At 38.6% G+C, this 19,368-nt stretch overlaps 1 protein-coding gene across 1 annotated transcript in view; it reads left to right on the forward strand.

Moving 5' to 3' along the window:
- Positions 1-19,368, forward strand: part of uvrag (UV radiation resistance associated gene) — a 66,482-nt gene that overhangs the window by 29,476 nt on the left and 17,638 nt on the right. The window contains exons 12-13 of the mRNA XM_058086811.2: positions 1,222-1,387; positions 14,177-14,252. Of these exons, the coding sequence (XP_057942794.2) occupies positions 1,222-1,387; positions 14,177-14,252 (242 nt within the window). The remainder of the gene's footprint in view (positions 1-1,221; positions 1,388-14,176; positions 14,253-19,368) is intronic.

Below are 19,368 nucleotides of genomic sequence, written 5' to 3' on the forward strand. Positions count from 1 at the left end.
TAAGCGGTAGAAAATGAATTTATATTGTTTTCTTTTGTGACAGCTCGTTAGCATGCTATGCTTAAAGCTGTGGCTCTGCAGCGATCCCGTAGCATTAGCATTAGCAATGTGGTCAAATCAAAGAATAACATGGGTGTAAAGATGACTATGGGGGTGTTATTTCAGGTCTACAGGGCTCTAATAGTGTTTAACAATGTATTTAGACAGGCAAAACAATGTTTTGGGTTGCACGGCGGTCGAGTGGTTAGCGCGCAGACCTCACAGCTAGGAGACCGGGGTTCAATTCCACCCTCGGCCATTTCTGTGTGGAGTTTGCATGTTTTCCCCGGTTTTCTCCGGAGTTTTCTTCCCACATTCCAAAAACATGCTAGGTTAATTAGCGACTCCAAATTGTCCATAGGTATGAATGTGAGTGTGAATGGTTGTTTGTCTATATGTGCCCTGTGATTGGCTGGCCACCAGTCCAGGGTGTACCCCGCCTCTCGCCCCCCGAAGAAGACAGCTGGGATAGGCTCCAGCACCCCCCGCGACCCTCGTGAGGATACCTATGGACAATTTGGAGTCGCTAATTAACCTAGCATGTTTTTGGAATGTGGGAGAAAACCGGAGTACCCGGAGAAAACCCACACATGCACGGGTAGAACATGGAAACTCCAGGGTGGAATTGAACTCTGATCTCCTAGCTGTGATGTCTGCATGCTAACCACTCGTCCACCGTGCAGCCGACCTCTAAACACTAAAACATTTCTGCCAAAAAATTTTTTTTTTTTCATAATTCCATATTTTCCAACCCTAAAATGAAAATCATTGCATTTTCCGTATTCAAACCATTCCAGCGTTCAAAACATTTCAGTTCAGCTTCAGCATTCACATGCAATTTCTCCACAAGTTGCTTTCTCTACTTGTTTGTTGTTGTTGTTCACCAGATGTGGACATGGTTCATCTAATCTCTTTTTATTCCATGCAATAAAAATACTTTCCAAAAAAAAAAAAAAAAAAAAAAAAAAAAAAGCTGACAGCATGGATTGTCTGCTTTGAAGTTTTCGATATGATGATGATGATGAAGAGACATGCGGCTGATTAAAGTGTTGCAATTTGCGATATATTTTACATTTGGGCTTTGCTTTGTTGATGTTGATGAAAACATGGAGGTCTTTTGAAGCTCAACATCTCAATCGAATGCCATGTGATACCACATGATCTTTATTCTGTGTCCCGCAGCAAAGGACGACGGGAGCGTGGCGGTCGCCCTGGGTTACACGGCACACTTGGTCTTGATGATCTCGTGCTTCCTGCAGATCCCTCTTAGGTATCCAGTAATCCACAAGGGTTCACGCTCCTCCATCAAGGACACCATCACAGACAGACTGACTGAAAAGGAAAGAGAGTAAGTCGCCCCGAAGATCTCCACGCTTTTAATATATCCACATGCTTCGGGGGTTCGATTCGTTCTTACAGCAAGAACACATTTAGGATATATTACCCGAGATGCTTGATGAATGGGGTCAAAGGTCATATTGGTACCTGTTTCTTGTCAGTGAGTCGCAATTTTAAACCGATTTTCCACGCTGCTAATCTGTCGTCTGTAACAGTTTTGTGGTTTCGCGGCGGGTCTGGCAAATACGGCGTAATGTCGCCGTGTCACAAAAATATATTCTCGTTCGTTTCACAACGGCAAATCCTGTATCGTGTACGGAGGCTATTTTGTGAAATGTGAGAATGAAACGAGTTTTCCAGATGTTTTGGTGCAAAGACCAAGCAAATGTAATTATTTAATAATGCAGTGATTCTAGTGGACACGTTTATACGACAGAAAGTAGGTAAGTAAGACGGGAGCAATCTGGAAATGTATTTTGTCTGACTAGATCGGGGTCCCCGACTGTCATCACTCATTCAGGTACTTTGAGCGTTGAGCTATTTGTTTATTGGTTTGACTGGCAACGACCCGAGCCAATCCATGTGTTGCAAGACTTTGATTGGAAAAGGTTGATCCGAAATCAGTGATTTATTTTAAAAAAAGGCTTTAGAGGCCGCCGTGTAGAACAATAAGACAGAAAAGGAAGGTTCCAGTATGCTGAAGGGAACTAGTACCGTATTTTCCCGACTATAAGTCGCACTATATATTAGGGTTGAAAAAAATAATAATAATAAATAAAATTTAAATAAGATTTAAATAAAAATAAAATAAAATAAAGCAAAATTTATAAAAGAAATAAAAATAAAAAAACTTAAATTATATTACAAAAGCAGGAAGTGAACAAAGTGTTCAAATGAAATGAAACCATTACCAGTACCACTTTTTGTCATAGGTTGACTGTTCCTGCCAACCTGCCAACGAACATCAAAAATAAGCTTGAATGAGAACAGGACCGTTATTGGCTAACTCATTTGGGTTTAGAAGACATTTGTGTTCTGGGGAACTCTATTCGGGATTTCAACTGGTGGGGTGGGGATGATGGTTAAAAAAAAAAAAGGTGAGTGACCAGCCCAGAATGACAAGGGAGGACTTGGTTAATGATGTCAAGGGAGTTGGGAGCACAGCCAACAAGAAAAGCATTCGGAAAAAAACACTGGATTGAGACCTGAATGTGATGTGGTATGAAGTGTAATTTTCGCCCATTGAAGCAGTGGAAATCTCGCTCTATTGTATTTAATAATACATGCAAAAGATTCATATTTACAATGAAATGTATGTTTTCTGTAGTGCATTTTTTACATGAAGAAACGTGCTGTCAATCAAACAAAAGGAACTGATTTGGGTTTAGAAGACATTTGAGTTCTGGGGAGCTCCATTCGGGATTTCAACTGGTGGGGTGGGGATGATGGTAAAAAAAAAAAAAAGGTGAGTGACCAGCCCAGATTGATATGGGAGGACTTGGTTAATGATGTCAAGGGAGTTGGGAGCACAGCTAGCAAGAAAAGCATTCGGAACAAACTGGATTGAGTGACCAGCCCAGATTGACATGGGAGGACTTGGTTAATGATGTCAAGGGAGTTGGGAGCACAGCCAGCAAGAAAAGCATTCGGAACACACTGGATTGAGACCTGAATATATTTAATAATGCATGCAAAAGATTCATATTTACTATGAAACGTATTTGTTTTCCGTAGTGCATTTTTACATGAAGAAACGTGCTGTCAATCAAACAAAAGGAATGGCTTGTAGATAAACACGTTCACATTTATCATCCATAATAAGAGGGGAGGTAGTGTGAGAAAAAAGTGAGACATTATCAGAGCCTGTGATGGAGTGCCCATCGCCGTGTGCGATTAGGTCACGCCAGCAGCTGGAGAGAATCACTCGGAGTTGCTTTTCCACTCCCGTGTGACAGGAGGGCCCTTGCCGCACTGTACGCCAACCCCCCCCACCGTGAAGGATATTTACATCAGGATACAGCATCAAAAAATAAACTTTTAGCCTATGCGGTTGACAGACGCAACAATCCACCAGTGGCTCACTTCGGTGTCCCAGAGTGCGACCAAACGCTTCAGGAACGCCCCCCCCCCCGTACATGTTTATGACCCCGGAGGCCCGAGCGGGACGTGCTCACGCTGCAAAATGATGTGTGGGTAGACACAAAGCACCTAGCCTAGTTCTAACGATGTTTAAAAAAAAACAAAAAACGGGTGATTAAAGTGTCGGAAAGAGGCAGCCAATTGTGATAAGTGAGGTGGGATGTGATTAGGTTCTCAAACCGTGGCGGGATTAGCGGGCCGTCTTGCACTGAGGGTCCTTGTTAAATGCTCATTTCTCCTAGCATGAATGCACTAATGATAGCCCTCAAGGCTCGTCGGTGTTGGCGGGTAGAGCCAGGGCGGTGGAGCTAACTCGCCCTGACTGGGGACTGGAGGGCGGAGGAAGGGTCCTTAGTAAAATGTTTACGTTTGTCATATAGAGAAATTAGATATAGTTCGTTACAATTTTTAAAATGATGAACATTTCATACTGTGTAGGTTGCACAGCGGTCGAGTGGTTAGCACGCAGACCTCAATTCCACCCTCGGCCATCGGCCATGCATGCGTGGGTTTTCTCCGGGTACTCCGGTTTCCTCCCACGTTCCAAAAACATGCTAGGTTAATTAGCGACTCCAAATTAGTTTCCATAGGTATGAATGTGAGTGTGAATGGTTGTTTGTCTATATGTGCCCTGTGATTGGCTGGCCACCAGTCCAGGGTGTACCCCGCCTCTCGCCCAGAGACAGCTGGGATAGGCTCCAGCACCCCCGTGACCCTTGTGAGGATAAGCGGTAGAAAATGAATGAATGAGTTCTCCTATTTTGTGTGGAAGTGGTAACCTGAGGATAAACGGTAAAAAAGAATGAATGAATTAATGAATATTTCCAAAAAAAGTACAAAAAACACTGACATTACATATATAATAATTTTTTAAATTACTTAAAATATTAATTTTGATGTATTTTGATTTCTATTAGTTTGCATGTTTTTATTACATTTTTTAAATATGAAAAATAATTTTATTACTCGGCTGCACGGCGGTCGAGTGGTTAGCGCGCAGACCGAAGACAGCTGGGATAGGCTCCAGCACCCTGCGCAGCCCTTGTGAGGATAAGCGGTAGAAAATGAATGAATTAATGAATTACTGTTTTGTATTTGAATACGGCCACAAAATATATTAATATTAATAATCCAAAAATTATTATACCATATCACGATATAGTAAAGCAAATATTGCACTCAATCATCGTTCACTCTGTGAAGTTGCGGAATTGCCGTTTGTGACGCGTATTTTCTTGCAGGCCATTCATACTGTCTGTCAAACATTTGCAGCATTTCTTGAAATGAATTGTTTGTCTATATGTGCCCTGTGATTGGCTGGCCAGAGTGTAGAAGACAGCTGGAATAGGCTCCAGCACCCACCTCCCGCGACCCTTGTGAGGAGTTGTTGTTGCAGCTGGACTACCCAGCATGCCTTGCGGGTATTTGGAAATAACAGTTTTAGGTGTTATGTGTTATGTTCGTCACCCACTTAGTAGCAGTAGTAGTTGATATATGTGATGCATCTACTTTTTCATTTTGTTGCACCGTGAGCAAGTATGTTATTCCAAAATGGAGGTTGGTGGTTTCCTGTGTTAACTGTGGTTACCTGCAAGGAAACATGTGCAGTCATCATTGCTTAGCACAAAATAAGGGCTTCAAAGGCAAAGATATTGCTACTAGTTCTTCAAGAACATGTTTTGAATCCAGCTCCATTGTTCTTCGGTTCTTTGGAGCAGAGCTTGAAAGTTCTCTTCTATTGTATGAAAATAAGGATCTTCTGAAGTCAGTGGACACAGTCGGCATGTTGCACCCACATTTTTTCGTCTTGTGTAGACAGAGCCCAGCTCAAGCTTGGGAGAGGGGGGGGACTGGAGATTTGGGGAGATGTGATCCAGATGTCCCGTGTTTGATTGAGAACAGGCCCAATCATTAAATAGCTAGCACTACCTCACTTGGTTTTAGCTCCGAGTACCAAGGTGACTATTTTAAAATCAATGAAGTTATCGTCGAATCCTTTTGATGAAACACGCTTACCCCACCCCCGCATCGCCTTCCTTGATGCGGCTTTCATGATGGTTCTTCAACTCTTGATTCTTGTGATACCCAACATGTTGGCCTGACTGGCCTGCAAACCCAAGATCTTACTCGCCACCCATTACTCTGAGACTCTTCCACCATCTTGGCATACCTTACCCTCTTTCTGTATTTGGCCTTCTTGATGTGGTCCTTCCACGGGATGGTTACCTCAAGGACAACTCGATTCTTGGAGGCTTCTGAGATCAACACCATTTCTGGTTTTAGCATGGTTTTGGCAGCAGATTCTGGGAATATGAGCTGTTTCTCCAGGTCAACTCTCAACTCCCAGTCTTGCACTGTAATGGTAATGGTAATGGTAATGGTTTAATTTCATTTGAACATGCATCAGATTACAATTGAATGCATCACATAATCAGTTCACAGTTTCACATGTCCAAAAGGAGTAGGAAGAAGCAAATCTTATTAAATCCTACCCCTCCATCTGGTACTTTTACAATCAGTAACTGTTACATTTGTTCACTTCCTGCTTTCCTAATATAATTTTATTTTTTTCATTTAATTAATATTTATTTTAATTTTTTAATAAAAATTTTTGTTGTTTTTTGTCACATACCGATATCAAATTGGTGAGGTGATAATTTTTTATTATTTATTATTTTTTATTACATAATTTTTATTTTTAGCCTTATGCATTATTTTAGCTGTTTGAAGATGAACTATATCAGCAAGTTGAAGTATTTGTGATTTTAGAAATAAGGAGTTAGTATGTTCTCTGCAGGCGGCATTATGAATTATCCTTACTGGCCTTTTTTGCAGTACATTTATTAAGTGAAGATTGCTTTTAATGGTGTGATTTTTTTTACATTCCTCTCTAAAATGACCGGTTTAATTGTCTCCTCACTTTCTCTTCTGCTGTATTACTGCAATTTGTCTTACTTCTGGATTATTTGGTTGGATACATTCAGTATCGATTATATTTGAATCTGCCAGACTTGACTCCAATGTGGGGCTTCTGTATCTCATGTCCAGACAAGGTATGGATGGTGTGTAGTATTCATAGGATTCTTCTGAATATGCCGTGGTATTCTTTTTTTTTTTTTTTTGTAGAAAAACCACAGATGTATGGAGTTTTCTTCTTTAAAACAGCAGAGACACGCTAGTGTATATTTGCCATGTTAGTATTTTTACCCCAGTTGGATTTGCTTGACAGCTCTTTGGGCCGCCTGTTTTGATACCGTGCTTTGGGCTGTTTTGATAAGGAGCTGGTCTGGCTGCTATTTTAGCAGGACACAAAAGACCGCAAGTGAAAGTGTACGTTAAAACAAATGGGTAAAATGCCCTGGATGAATAACAATGCCTACAAATGAGCGGGACAATCCTTAAAGCTAGTAAAATACCTGAGGGTTTACGTGTAAATATACAAAATGGAGATTTGTATAAATTGTTTTTAATGAATTTACGGGACATAACCATAAAATGGGCTGCACGGAGGTCGAGTGGTCAGCGCGCAGACCTCACAGCTAGGAGACCAGGGTTCAATTCCACCTTCGGCCATCTCTGTGTGGAGTTTGCATGTTCTCCCCGTGCATGTGTGGGTTTTCTCCGGGTACTCCGGTTTTTCCTCCCACATTCCAAAAACATGCTAGGTTAATTAGCGACTCCAAATTGTCCATAGGTATGAATGTGAGTGTGAATGGTTGTTTGTCTATATGTGCCCGGTGATTGGCTGACGACCAGTCCAGGGTGTACCCCGCCTCTCGCCCGAAGACAGCTGGGATGCTGGATAGGCTCCAGCACCCCCCATCACCCCCCGTCACCCTGAATGAATTACTGTTTTGTGGTTGAATACAGATTTTCTTGCAGGCCATTCATACTGTCTGTCAAACATTTGCAGCATTTCTTGAAATGAATTCCTTATTTTTAGACTATTAGCCACTGGTTAATTGGCGACTCCAAATTGTCCATAGGTATGAATGTGAGTGTGAATGGTTGTTTGTCTATATGTGCCCTGTGATTGGCTGGCGACCAGTCCATGGTGTACCCTGCCTCTTGCCCGAAGACAGCTGGGATAGGCTCCAGCATCCCACCACTGTGACCCTCGTGAGAATAAGCGGTAGAAAATGAATGAATGAATTACTGTTTTGTGGTTGAATGTGTATTTTCTCGCAGGCCATTCATACTGTCTGTCAAACATTTGCAGCATTTCTTGAAATTAATTCTTTATTTTTAGACTGTTAGCTACTGTTTAATTGGCGACTCCAAATTGTACATAGGTATGAATGTGAGTGTGAATGGTTGTTTGTCTATATATGCCCTGTGATTGGCTGGCCAGGGTGTGCACCCCGCTTCTCGCCCGAAGACAGCTGGGCGAGAGGCGGCACTTACATTTTGGAATTTTGCATTTTTCACCAATAAGATAAGCAGAAGTATAAATGTTTGTCAGCAGTGATGTTGAAAAATTTAATTACCGCATCTTGGATGGAAATCAATTTTTGTATGCTCCCAACTCCCTTGACATCATGCTCGTCTTTGCACGTTTCTGTTTTTGAAACAAAAACCCAAGCAAAGACAGAAATAGTTTGGACTGGTTTAGGACCTGGGGGGGGTCAGCAGACCCCTGGATATTCTTAAGCACTGTGATGAAACGCTGTATGACAGACGGAGCAGCCACCACATCACTCAGGAGACACTTTTAACGCCAACGACCAAGATGGTGAAAGCGTTATATTGGGGTCTCGGGTGCAGCAGCAGCAGCAGCAGCGGCCATTAAAATAGCATTCGCTGACAGACGCTTCGTGTAATCATTTCTCAGATATTGAAAATCACAGCTCGCTGTGATTTATATAGTACGCGCTGCCATGAAAGGCTTTGACAGCAGGTGCGTTCCTGGAAAAAAAACAGGGCGAGGAGTTTGAAACACACAAAGAAAGCAGTGGCTTGTCATTAGCCACGTTTAATGAGTAGTTTTTCTCTTTCCGAATGACCTTTCAGAAAACAATATCCATGTATACATGGGACCCAAATATTCCAATTCCATTCGGGTTATATGCTCAAACGGAAAGAATGTAACCTTTGTATACACCTCATTCCGAAAGAAAGAGTGCCAATCCGAATGAATATATAATCGGATTCACAGGGGGTGGAATATTCCTTTCCCCAATCCGATTGAGGTATCTTGTAAACGCTCAATCGGAAAGTTGTCAGGGTGCGTTCTTCTTCGTGGTGTTTTTCTTCTTCTGTTGTTTATTGGCGGTTGGCAAGCAGCTTTCGTGTGCATTAGCGCCATCTGTGGAACAGAATCTAAGTCCAGTTTTATTAAAAAAGAAAATATATATTTGATCTTTTCCTGTTTCCGGGTGCGTTCTTTCAGCGAACGCTGAGATATGACGTAACACGCAAATCGAGACGTTCTTCGATTTAAAAAAATGGAGGTGAGCAATCGGTACTGGACTGCTATGCAAAATTTGTTTTTGACCAAACTAAATTTCAAGACCGGACGAATGAAAAACTGTCAATACGGAGTTATTCCAACAAGTGAAAGAAAAACTCGAAGTCGGTATCACGTGATGTTGATGTTTACGTTTTACTGCATATGCTCCATTGACTATTCTGGTTGATTATAGCGCCGCATGTAGACAAGAGATTGGAATATTCCTTTCCATGGATACCATTGTTTTCGGAAAGGTCATTCGGAAAGAGAAAAACTCCTCATGTAAACGTGGCTAATGGTATCCATGGAAAGGAATATTCCAATCTCTTGTCTACATGCGGTGCTATAATCCCAACAGAATAGTCAATGGGTCATGCTCAGTAAAACGTAAACATCAACATCACGTGATACCGACTTCTTCGAGTTTTTCTTTCACTTGTTGGAATAACTCCGAGTTAACTCGAGTTTTTTGTTCGTCCGGTCTTGAAATTTAGTTTGAATCAAAAACAAACTTTGCTTAGTCCAGTGCCGATTGCTGGCCTCCATTTTTAAAACCGAAGAACATCTCGATCTGCGTGTTACGTCATATCTGAGCATGCGCTGAAAGAACGCACCCGGGATCAATTTAAACAGGAAAAGATCAAATTCAATCTTGCTAATATTTTATAATTAAACTTGTGACATGTTTTATATAGATATATATTTTCTTTTTATGAATAAAGTATAGAAGGGTTTAGATTCTGTTCCACAGGTGGTGCTAATGCACACGAAAGCTGCTTGCTAACCGCCAATAAACAACAGAAGAAGAAAAACACGACGAAGAAGAACGCATCATAACAACTTTCCTTACTCAATCGGATTAGGGAAAGGAATATTCCACCCCCGTGAATCCGATTATATATTTATTCGGATTGGCATTTTTCTTTGGGAATGAGGTGTATACAAAGGTTCAATTCTTGCCGTTTGAGCAAATAAACCGATTGCAATTGGACTATTTGGGTCCATGTATACGTAGATAATGTTGTCCATGTTGAAGCCTGACTTTTTAGAGTTTGTCAAAGACATTTTTAAAAGATCTTTTTACACCTGCCACCATTCACCTATGAGTGTGTTGTCTTGGGAGTATTAGCGTTGTAACGGTACACATATTTGTATTTGCATTTGATTTCTGAGGTTTTTAAAGTACTGCAATTTTGGAATACAGCTGTAGAAAATCTAGACAAAACATGAAACCATGTGAATATTCTACATTTCACCATCCGGTCAGTCTTTTTTTAACGAATGCTTGATTAAGCGGAGTGCTGATTACAGTAACCTGTCATATTCGGTTTGATTTGTTGAGCATATAAAAAAATAACATTAAACAACAAAGCGACGTGCCAGCTGCAAGTCCACATAACTGCCAAAGATCGTCTGTTTATTCTTCATTTTTCATCCTTTAAACAAACATTGTACTGTGTTTTTTTTGCTGAATACTCCACCAGAAATGTAATTAATTGAATTGTGTTTAGTGTAGAAGACAGCTTCGGTATAACAGCTGCCATTGGATGAATGAAATCTTCCTTCCATTGCCTCGCTGCTCCAACTCTTTAGTAACAATGACATCGGAGGATTGTGGGTGGTTTTTCCTAAATGTTCCTAAATATGCTTCATATCTTTGGCTCGTATATGTTGGTTCCTTCCGCCCCTCGATGTTCCCCTTGCTGGTATGTAATAATATATTTGACTTCACTGGATGTCCCTGGGTGGAATTCCTGGTGTTTGGTGAACCGGAGTCTTTCCAGTGTGATTTTTCGACGGCGGCAGACAGCAGTCATTAATCACCTGGCTGTGACGGCCGAGCCCGTGTGTGTTGGGTGTGTTGGAAGTGGCTCTGTTTTCCTTTTCATGCGTCGTCATCAGGAAAACATAACATCTCTTGGTGCGGAAGCAACATTAAGAAAGTCTGTTGGGTTGTTGGTGTTCTGTTAGTTATTTCCTAGTGCTGGGATTTTTGACCTCTGGGATGTCTCGCTCTGTAGCGGGTCTCGGCTGGCTAAAACATCTTTTTACTTGACAGTATCCATGGTTACCGTGTCATTATGGTGATGGTTTAATTTCATTTGAACATGCATCAGATTACAATTGAATGCATCACATAATCAGTTCACAGTTCCACATGTCCAAAAGGAGTAGGAAGAAGCAAAGCTTATTAAATCCTACCCCTCCATCTGGTACATTTGTTCACTTCCTGCTTTCCTAATATAATTTTTATTTTTTTTTTTTTTAAATTTATTTACTTCATTTTTATTTTTTAATTTTCTTTTCATTTTTAACTTTTAATTTTTTTTAAGTAACTGTTAGGATATTTGCTGTTACAAATCAGTAACTGTTACATTTGTTCACTTCCTGCTTTCCTAATATAATTTGTATTTATTTTTTAAATTTATTTATTTTTTATTTTTTTAGTTTTTTTTTATTTTTTAAAGTAACTGTTAGGATATTCGCTGTTACAAATCAGTAACTGTTACATTTGTTCACTTCCTGCTTTCCTAATATAATTTTTATTTATTTGTTATTTATTTTTTAAATTTATTTAATTAATTTTTATTTTTTATTTTTTTTTAAAGTAACTGTTAGGATATTCGCTGTTACAAATCAGTAGCTGTTACATTTGTTCACTTCCTGCTTTCCTAATATAGTTTTTTTATTTTTATTTGATTTTTTTCCGTTTTTTACTTATTTTTTTTATTTTATTTTTGTCACGTACCAAAGTACGAGGTGATATGACCATACAATGACATAATGGGTACCATAGTAATATATATATATATATAGCACAGTAGCTGGTTTAACATGTCAAGGGAGTTGGGAGCATGGTCACCAAGAAAAGCATTAGCAACCCCCACCACCTCAAAAGTATATTGGTGCATGTACGTATGTATGAGTTGTGCAAAGCCCCACCCGGTCTGTAGAGTTGCCTTCTCTGTGTCTCATTATTGTTTAGCCCCCACACCCCCACCCCCCCTCTGAGCAAGATCTGGAGATACAGGCATGTAATAACAGAAAAGGATGGCTGCGGCCTTTAAATTCTTGTTCAAAGACAACGTACCCCCTCAGCATATCTTACCTCAGAGGCACCTCTTGTGCAGTTCCGACCGAGACATCTGGCTGGCACCTATGGGATTTTCCCACCGTATAGCTCGGGAAGATTGTATGTGTTCGGAATGGTCTGAATGATCAGATTGTTTGGACTCCATCTCCGACAGTTTGATATTTCAGTTTAGCTGGGTATGGAGATGGCATTGGTGGATGGGGCTTATGGTTGCAGGGCCAGCTTCTTCAAACATTTGCAAGTATTCTGCTTTGTAAACGCTGCTGGCTACATGAATGGGAGCGTTCAACAACAGGGAGGCAGGATGTATAAAGAGAGATCAACATTCATACTTTTGTATCCCTTATAGAAAGTATGTCATAATCACGGTTCAGTACGGATCTCGTTTTTAAGGTCACAGGGCTTGGTTAACACGGAATACAATCTTATAGTTTTACATCCCTAAAACTATTTAAAATGAATCTTTAAGCTCACCTTTACCTTTAACATAGCATTTCAGTATGTGGAATGGATATTTTTTTTTTCCATCACTATATTGACACTTACTATGGTACCCATTATGTCATTGGATGGTCATATCACCTTGTACTTCAGTATGTGACAAAAAAAACAACAAAAAAAAACGTAAACTATATTCAGAAAGCAGGAAGTGAACAAATGTAACAATTACTGATTGTAAACGTAATTTGGTATGTGACAAAAAATTTAAACAAATTCAAAAAAAAATAAAATTAAATTAAAATGTATAAAATTATATTAGGAAAGCAGGAAGTGAACAAATGTAACAGTTACTGATTGTAAATGTACTTCGGTACGTGACAAAAAAAAATATTTTTTAAATTAAAAATAAAAATGTATAAAATCAATTAAAAAATGAAATTAAATTTAAAAAATAAAAAATAATAAAATCAATTAAAAAATAAAATTACATTTAAAAAATAAAAATTATATTAGGAAAGCAGGAAGTGAACAAATCTAACAGTTACAGATTGTAAATGTACTTCGGTATGTGACAAAAAAATAAATAAAAAATACAAATTAATTAAATCAATTAAAAAATTACATTCAATTAAAAAATAAAAATTATATTAGGAAAGCAGGAAGTGAACAAATGTAACAATTACTGATTGTAAACGTAATTTGGTATGTGACAAAAAATTTAAACAAATTCAAAAAAAATAAAATTAAATTAAAATGTATAAAATTATATTAGGAAAGCAGGAAGTGAACAAATGTAACAGTTACTGATTGTAAATGTACTTCGGTACGTGACAAAAAAAAATATTTTTTAAATTAAAAATAAAAATGTATAAAATCAATTAAAAAATGAAATTAAATTTAAAAAATAAAAAATAATAAAATCAATTAAAAAATAAAATTACATTTAAAAAATAAAAATTATATTAGGAAAGCAGGAAGTGAACAAATCTAACAGTTACAGATTGTAAATGTACTTCGGTATGTGACAAAAAAATAAAAAAAACATACAAATTAATTAAATCAATTAAAAAATTACATTCAATTAAAAAATAAAAATTATATTAGGAAAGTAGGAAGTGAACAAATGTAACAATTACTGATTGTAAAAGTACCAGATGGAGGGGTAGGATTTAATAAGCTTTGCTTCTTCCTACTCCTTTTGGACATGTGGAACTGTGAACTGATTATGTGATGCATTCAATTGTAATCTGATGCATGTTCAAACGAAATAATACCATTCCCATTCCATGCCTAAAACTATTCAAAATGAATCTTTAAGCTTACATTTACTGTCTTTTGTAGACGTGATTGATCCAAAGACATGATGTGAGGCCGAGACAGCACACAGACTTCATCTTCCTGTTTTGTCAGGAGTTAGTTCTTAAATTCAGTCGTTTTTCTCACCTGGATTTACATGATGTCTTATGGAAAAAATTGTTTCAGTTAGTTTAGGATCTTCTGTAACGAATTAATGACACTAGCCAAGATTCCACTGTGTTTATTTACCGAATAGACGCGACTTTAATGTGTAGAGTTAGTCCAACCCAATGTTGAGTCGTCTTGCTTCTCTTGTTGTCGATGCCAAATCGGACAAAATAATCTTCAATGTTTTTTCTTTGTCTTCTTGTCTTTCACAGATTCCCTTTGTATCCCAGAGGAGAGCGGTTCCATTTTGAATATGGCGTCTACTTGCTCAACAAGAACATTGCTCAGGTGAAATATCAACACACTTCCAACATGAGCTAACGAGCGTGCTAGCTGGCTAGCAACCGTCTCGAAGTCCCCTATATGGTGTAAACAATGAATAATAAGAGCGTAAACGTGATTATAGGGGTGTTATTTCTTGTCTAAAGGTCTCTAATCATGCTACAAACCAATTTGGCGTCTACTTGCAAGAACATTGCAACAAGAACATTGGTGAAATATCAACACACGAGCTAATGAGCGTGTTAGCTGGCTAGCAACCGTCTCGAAGTCACATATACGGTGTAAACAATGAATAATAAGAGCGTAAACATGATTGTAGGGGTGTTATTTCATGTCTAGAGGTCTCTAATCATGTTACAAACCAATATGGCGTCTACTTGCTCAACAAGAACATTGGTGAAATATCAACACACGAGCTAACGAGCGTGTTAGCTGGCTAGCAACCGTCTCGAAGTCCCCTATATGGTGTAAACAATGAAAAATAAGAGCGTAAACATGATTGTAGGGGTGTTATTTCATGTCTAAAGGTCTCTAATCATGTTACAAACCAATATGGCGTCTCCTTGCTCAACAAGAACATTGGTGAAATATCAACACATGAGCTAATGAGCGTGTTAGCTGGCTAGCAACCGTCTCGAAGTCCCCTATATGGTGTAAACAATGAATAATAAGAGCGTAAACGTGATTGTAGGGGTGTTATTTCATGTCTAAAGTTCTCTAATCATGTTACAAACCAATATGGCGTCTTCTTGCTCAACAAGAACATTGCTCAGGTGAAATATCAACATACGAGCTAACACACGAGCATGTTAGCTGGCTAGCAACCGTCTCGAAGTCCCCTATATGGTGTAAACAATGAATAATAAGAGCGTAAACGTGATTGTAGGGGTGTTATTTCATGTCTAAAGTTCTCTAATCATGTTACAAACCAATATGGCGTCTTCTTGCTCAACAAGAACATTGGTGAAATATCAACATACGAGCTAACACACGAGCGTGTTAGCTGGCTAGCAACCGTCTCGAATTCCCCTATATGGTGTAAACAATGAGTAATAAGAGCGTAAACGTGATTTTAGGGGTGTTATTTCTTGTCTAAAGGTCTCTAATCATGCTACAAACCAATTTGCCGTCTACTTGCAAGAACATTGCAACAAGAACATTGGTGAAATATCAACACACAAGCTAACGAGCGTGTTAGCTGGCTAGCAACCATCTTGAAGTCCTCTGTATGGTGTAAACAATGAAAAATAGAAAGTCAAAAATCATCAAAAAATTCAGAAAGTCAAAAATCATCTTATCTTTAATTATCTTTAATTCTCTAATTATGCTACAAACCAATTTGCCGTCTACTTGCAAGAACATTGCAACAAGAACATTGGTGAAATATCAACACACAAGCTAACGAGCATGTTAGCTGGCTAGCAACCGTCTTGAAGTCCTCTGTATGGTGTAAACAATGAAAAATAAGAGCGTAAACGTGATTGTAGGGCTGTTATTTCACGTGTAAAGGTCTCTAATCATGTTACAAACCATAATTCAGAAAGTCAAAAATCATCTTATCTTTAATTCTGTATTTGTCAAAAAAATTTGCACCCTTGATATAAATTGTTTTATGTAAGATTTTCGATCTGTCAAGCAGTTTTATAAAAAAAAAAATCGTCCAGAACTGTATGGCACCTGATGGAACCGGATGGTTGAGTTCACTAAACGGACTTGTCAGTTACGTCAGTCTATGGCTTTGCTAAAAGCTATAATAGCCGGCGGTTACGTCGGATTTGAAGGTTGCCGTTATCCATACGTGAGGCAATTATGCACCAGATGTCCCAATCGTTGACGTGACCGACTTCTGGTATTGAAATGCTTCTCATTGTGTAAAGACATATATAAGAACTGATAGTTGCTGACAACATGAAGTTCAAGCTGTCTTCATATGGGCTCTCCCGAGTTCCCTTTTTAAATGTGTTTCTGATTGGGACTCCGGTGGCGTCTTGATGGGAAATTAAAACTGACACACTGGATCGACATGTGGGGAACTCCAGAACGTCTAAAGGAGGCATGGGGGCACATATTCAGGTACGATAAAGGTACTGGAGCTTCGAACGGACTTAAAATCAAACGTGGTTACCGGATTTTGGTGGCATAATCGAGCTTATTTTTGGTTGTTGTGGTCTAGGATTCAGATGTTTGAATGGATGAGCGCATCGGATTAAATATTTTTGTGCGTTGGTCTTTGAATTGGAAATGGAGTCTTCATCGTGGAACATGTTGTTTTAGTTTTATCCATGTCTCTATGCTTCAGATTTTCACATCCTTATAACATATCTGGCCTGTTAACTCAGACTTATGAATGATAATATTTCTGTGAAGATGTGCCTTGCTCTGCCTTTGATTTTCAAACTACTGAACACGATGGGACAAAAAGCACATGCTGCATCCCAGCAATGCATTGCAGATGATACATATCATACATATAAAATGTTTCATTGGCTCTCAGTCTGGAGATAGTTTGTGCCAGATTGTCGCTGGATTCCAAACTTGACAGATTACTGAACTTTAGTTTTTGAAGCTAAAACATATTGGTCAGTTTTTTTTCCTCCTAAACACATTTCCTCACAATTTAGTAATTAGTGTACTACCGTATTTTCCGGACTATAAGTCGCACTTTTTTTCATAGGTTAGATGTTCCTGCGACTTATAGTCCAGAGACTTCTAGAACTTGCCTTCCAAGAGGACGTAATGTCTGTTTTGGTCAAGTAGTTTGGAAAATAAATTACCCGCAAAAAATGCGACTTATACTCCAGTGTGACTTATGTATGTTTTTTTTCTACCTAAATATGCATTTTTGGCCTTGTGCGACTTATACTCCAGAGCGACTCATAGTCCAGAAAATACATTAATCGACTATAAAAAAAAATCGGTACTGTCCAAATACCGTATTTTCCGAACTATAAGTTGCACTTTTTTTCCTAGGTTGGCTGTTCCTGCGACTTATACTCCAGAGCAACGTATAAATGATATTATGTTATGTTATGTTACATAAACACTGGACACTTTTTCTGTTCATGTTTATTTTTTGTGTAACTGAATAACAACCATGTTTTGGTCAAGTAGTTAAAATAAATTACCCGCAAAAAATGCCACTTATACTCCAGTGCGACTTTTGTATGTTTTTTTTTTTTTTCATTTTTGGCCTTGTGCGACTTTTACTCCGGAGCGACTTATAGTCCAGAAAATACAGTAATCGACTGAAAAAAGAATCGTTACCGTCCAAATACGTATTTTCTGGACTATAAGTCGCACTTTTTAATAAATTACCCGCAAAAAATGCAACTTATGTATGTTTTTCTTTTTTTACCTAATTATGCATTTTTGACCTTGTGCGACTTATCCCCCGGAGCGACTTATAGTCCAGAAAATACAGTAATCGACTGAAAAAAGAATCGTTACCGTCCAAATACGTATTTTCTGGACTATAAGTCGCACTTTTTAATAAATTACCCGCAAAAAATGCAACTTATGTATGTTTTTCTTTTTTTACCTAATTATGCATTTTTGACCTTGTGCGACTTATCCCCCGGAGCGACTTATAGTCCAGAAAATACAGTAATCGACTGAAAAAAGAATCGTTACCGTCCAAATACGTATTTTCTGGACTATAAGTCGCACTTTTTAATAAATTACCCGCAAAAAATGCAACTTATGTATGTTTTTTTTTTTACCTAATTATGCATTTTTGACCTTGTGCGACTTATCCTCCGGAGCGACTTATAATCCAGAAAATACAGTAATTGTTTGGGACATCTGTATGTAATCTTCCCATCAGCATCCAACTTAATAACACAGGACATGAATAGTAAGTAATGGAAGCAGTTCTCTTTTTAAAAGGGTCTTCTAATAGCTTGCTCATCATTTTTTTTTCCTCTTTTGACACAGTGGGGTGCTCTGCTTGGACAGCTTAAGGAGGAGCATCCTTATTTTTCAGGATGAAATTTCAGCTTTCTCATTCAAAGGGTTGTCTTATGCATTCCATCTGTGCCTGGATGTTCGTGTTAGGGATGATTTACCAAAGTTATTTCCAAAGCAATGTACCAAGTGCCACATGCATAATCAACTTCCACATGATTGTGTTAATAAATCAGCGTTTGAAAACACGAGAAGTATACAAAAAAAGTGAAGTCAGGGTTTAAAGGTGCTGACTTAGAGAACATTCGCACTCACGTTCGATCGAGAGACTCTATTCGGTATGTTTCTCATTAATGTTCGAGTTTTATTTGGCAGTGGACGTTATTAAACAGTGAACACGGGGGTTTTAGCAACAGATTGTATTGCCACTTGTAATAACATTTCTGACCTTGTTTTTATTGGTCACCTTCTGCCTCGGATGTCATGTCGCCATTGGTCGGCCAGTGTCTGTATTGTGTATTCCTTGGACCGTTCACCAGCCCAATCGCAGGCAACCAATATTTTGAAAAATCAGAAACCGTTCCAACCAAGCAACCAAGTTATTGGGTCTATAGCATTGACCCAATAACTGAAGTATAGCATTATAGGTTATCACATGGTTTGTCTGGTATCAGTCCTCAACCTTCGGTCTCGGGCTTATACTGACACTTGGGGGCATGATACTGGGCCTGATACCAGACAAACCATGTGATGATCTTATTATCACATACTATTTAATCATGAGCTTATTATCACGTACTATTTAATCAAAAGACCATTTTGTTTCCAAAAAATTTTCAGTTTATTACATGTATTATGTCAAAACAGTGTAAACACAATAATTGCAAAAATATTTCAACAATAATATTTTATCAACAGTCTTATCTTATCAATGTCTGACAATTAAAGTTCCAAGTTTGGGTTTTTTGGTGACTGGAGAAGCACTAGGCACTAAGCACTCTGTTCTCTGATTGGTTGTTTCACGGGCACGATACGAGTGGACAGCTATGGGGGGCTGATACTGGACATGGTTAAAAACTTTATATTTTATCAGTATCACTGCCCTGGGCTTTGACACAGTATCATTTCGGCCTTTTCCCGTATCATTCATGGGCGGTTTCTAGGGTACAGGGCCAATTAATACTGTAGTATGTGATAATATAGCATATAGCATTGAGGA

This window comes from Doryrhamphus excisus, linkage group LG21 (assembly GCF_037039965.1).
Source record: "Doryrhamphus excisus strain RoL-2023G ecotype Guam linkage group LG21, RoL_Dexc_Guam_v1.1, whole genome shotgun sequence".
Classification (NCBI taxonomy): Eukaryota; Metazoa; Chordata; class Actinopteri; order Syngnathiformes; family Syngnathidae; genus Doryrhamphus; species Doryrhamphus excisus.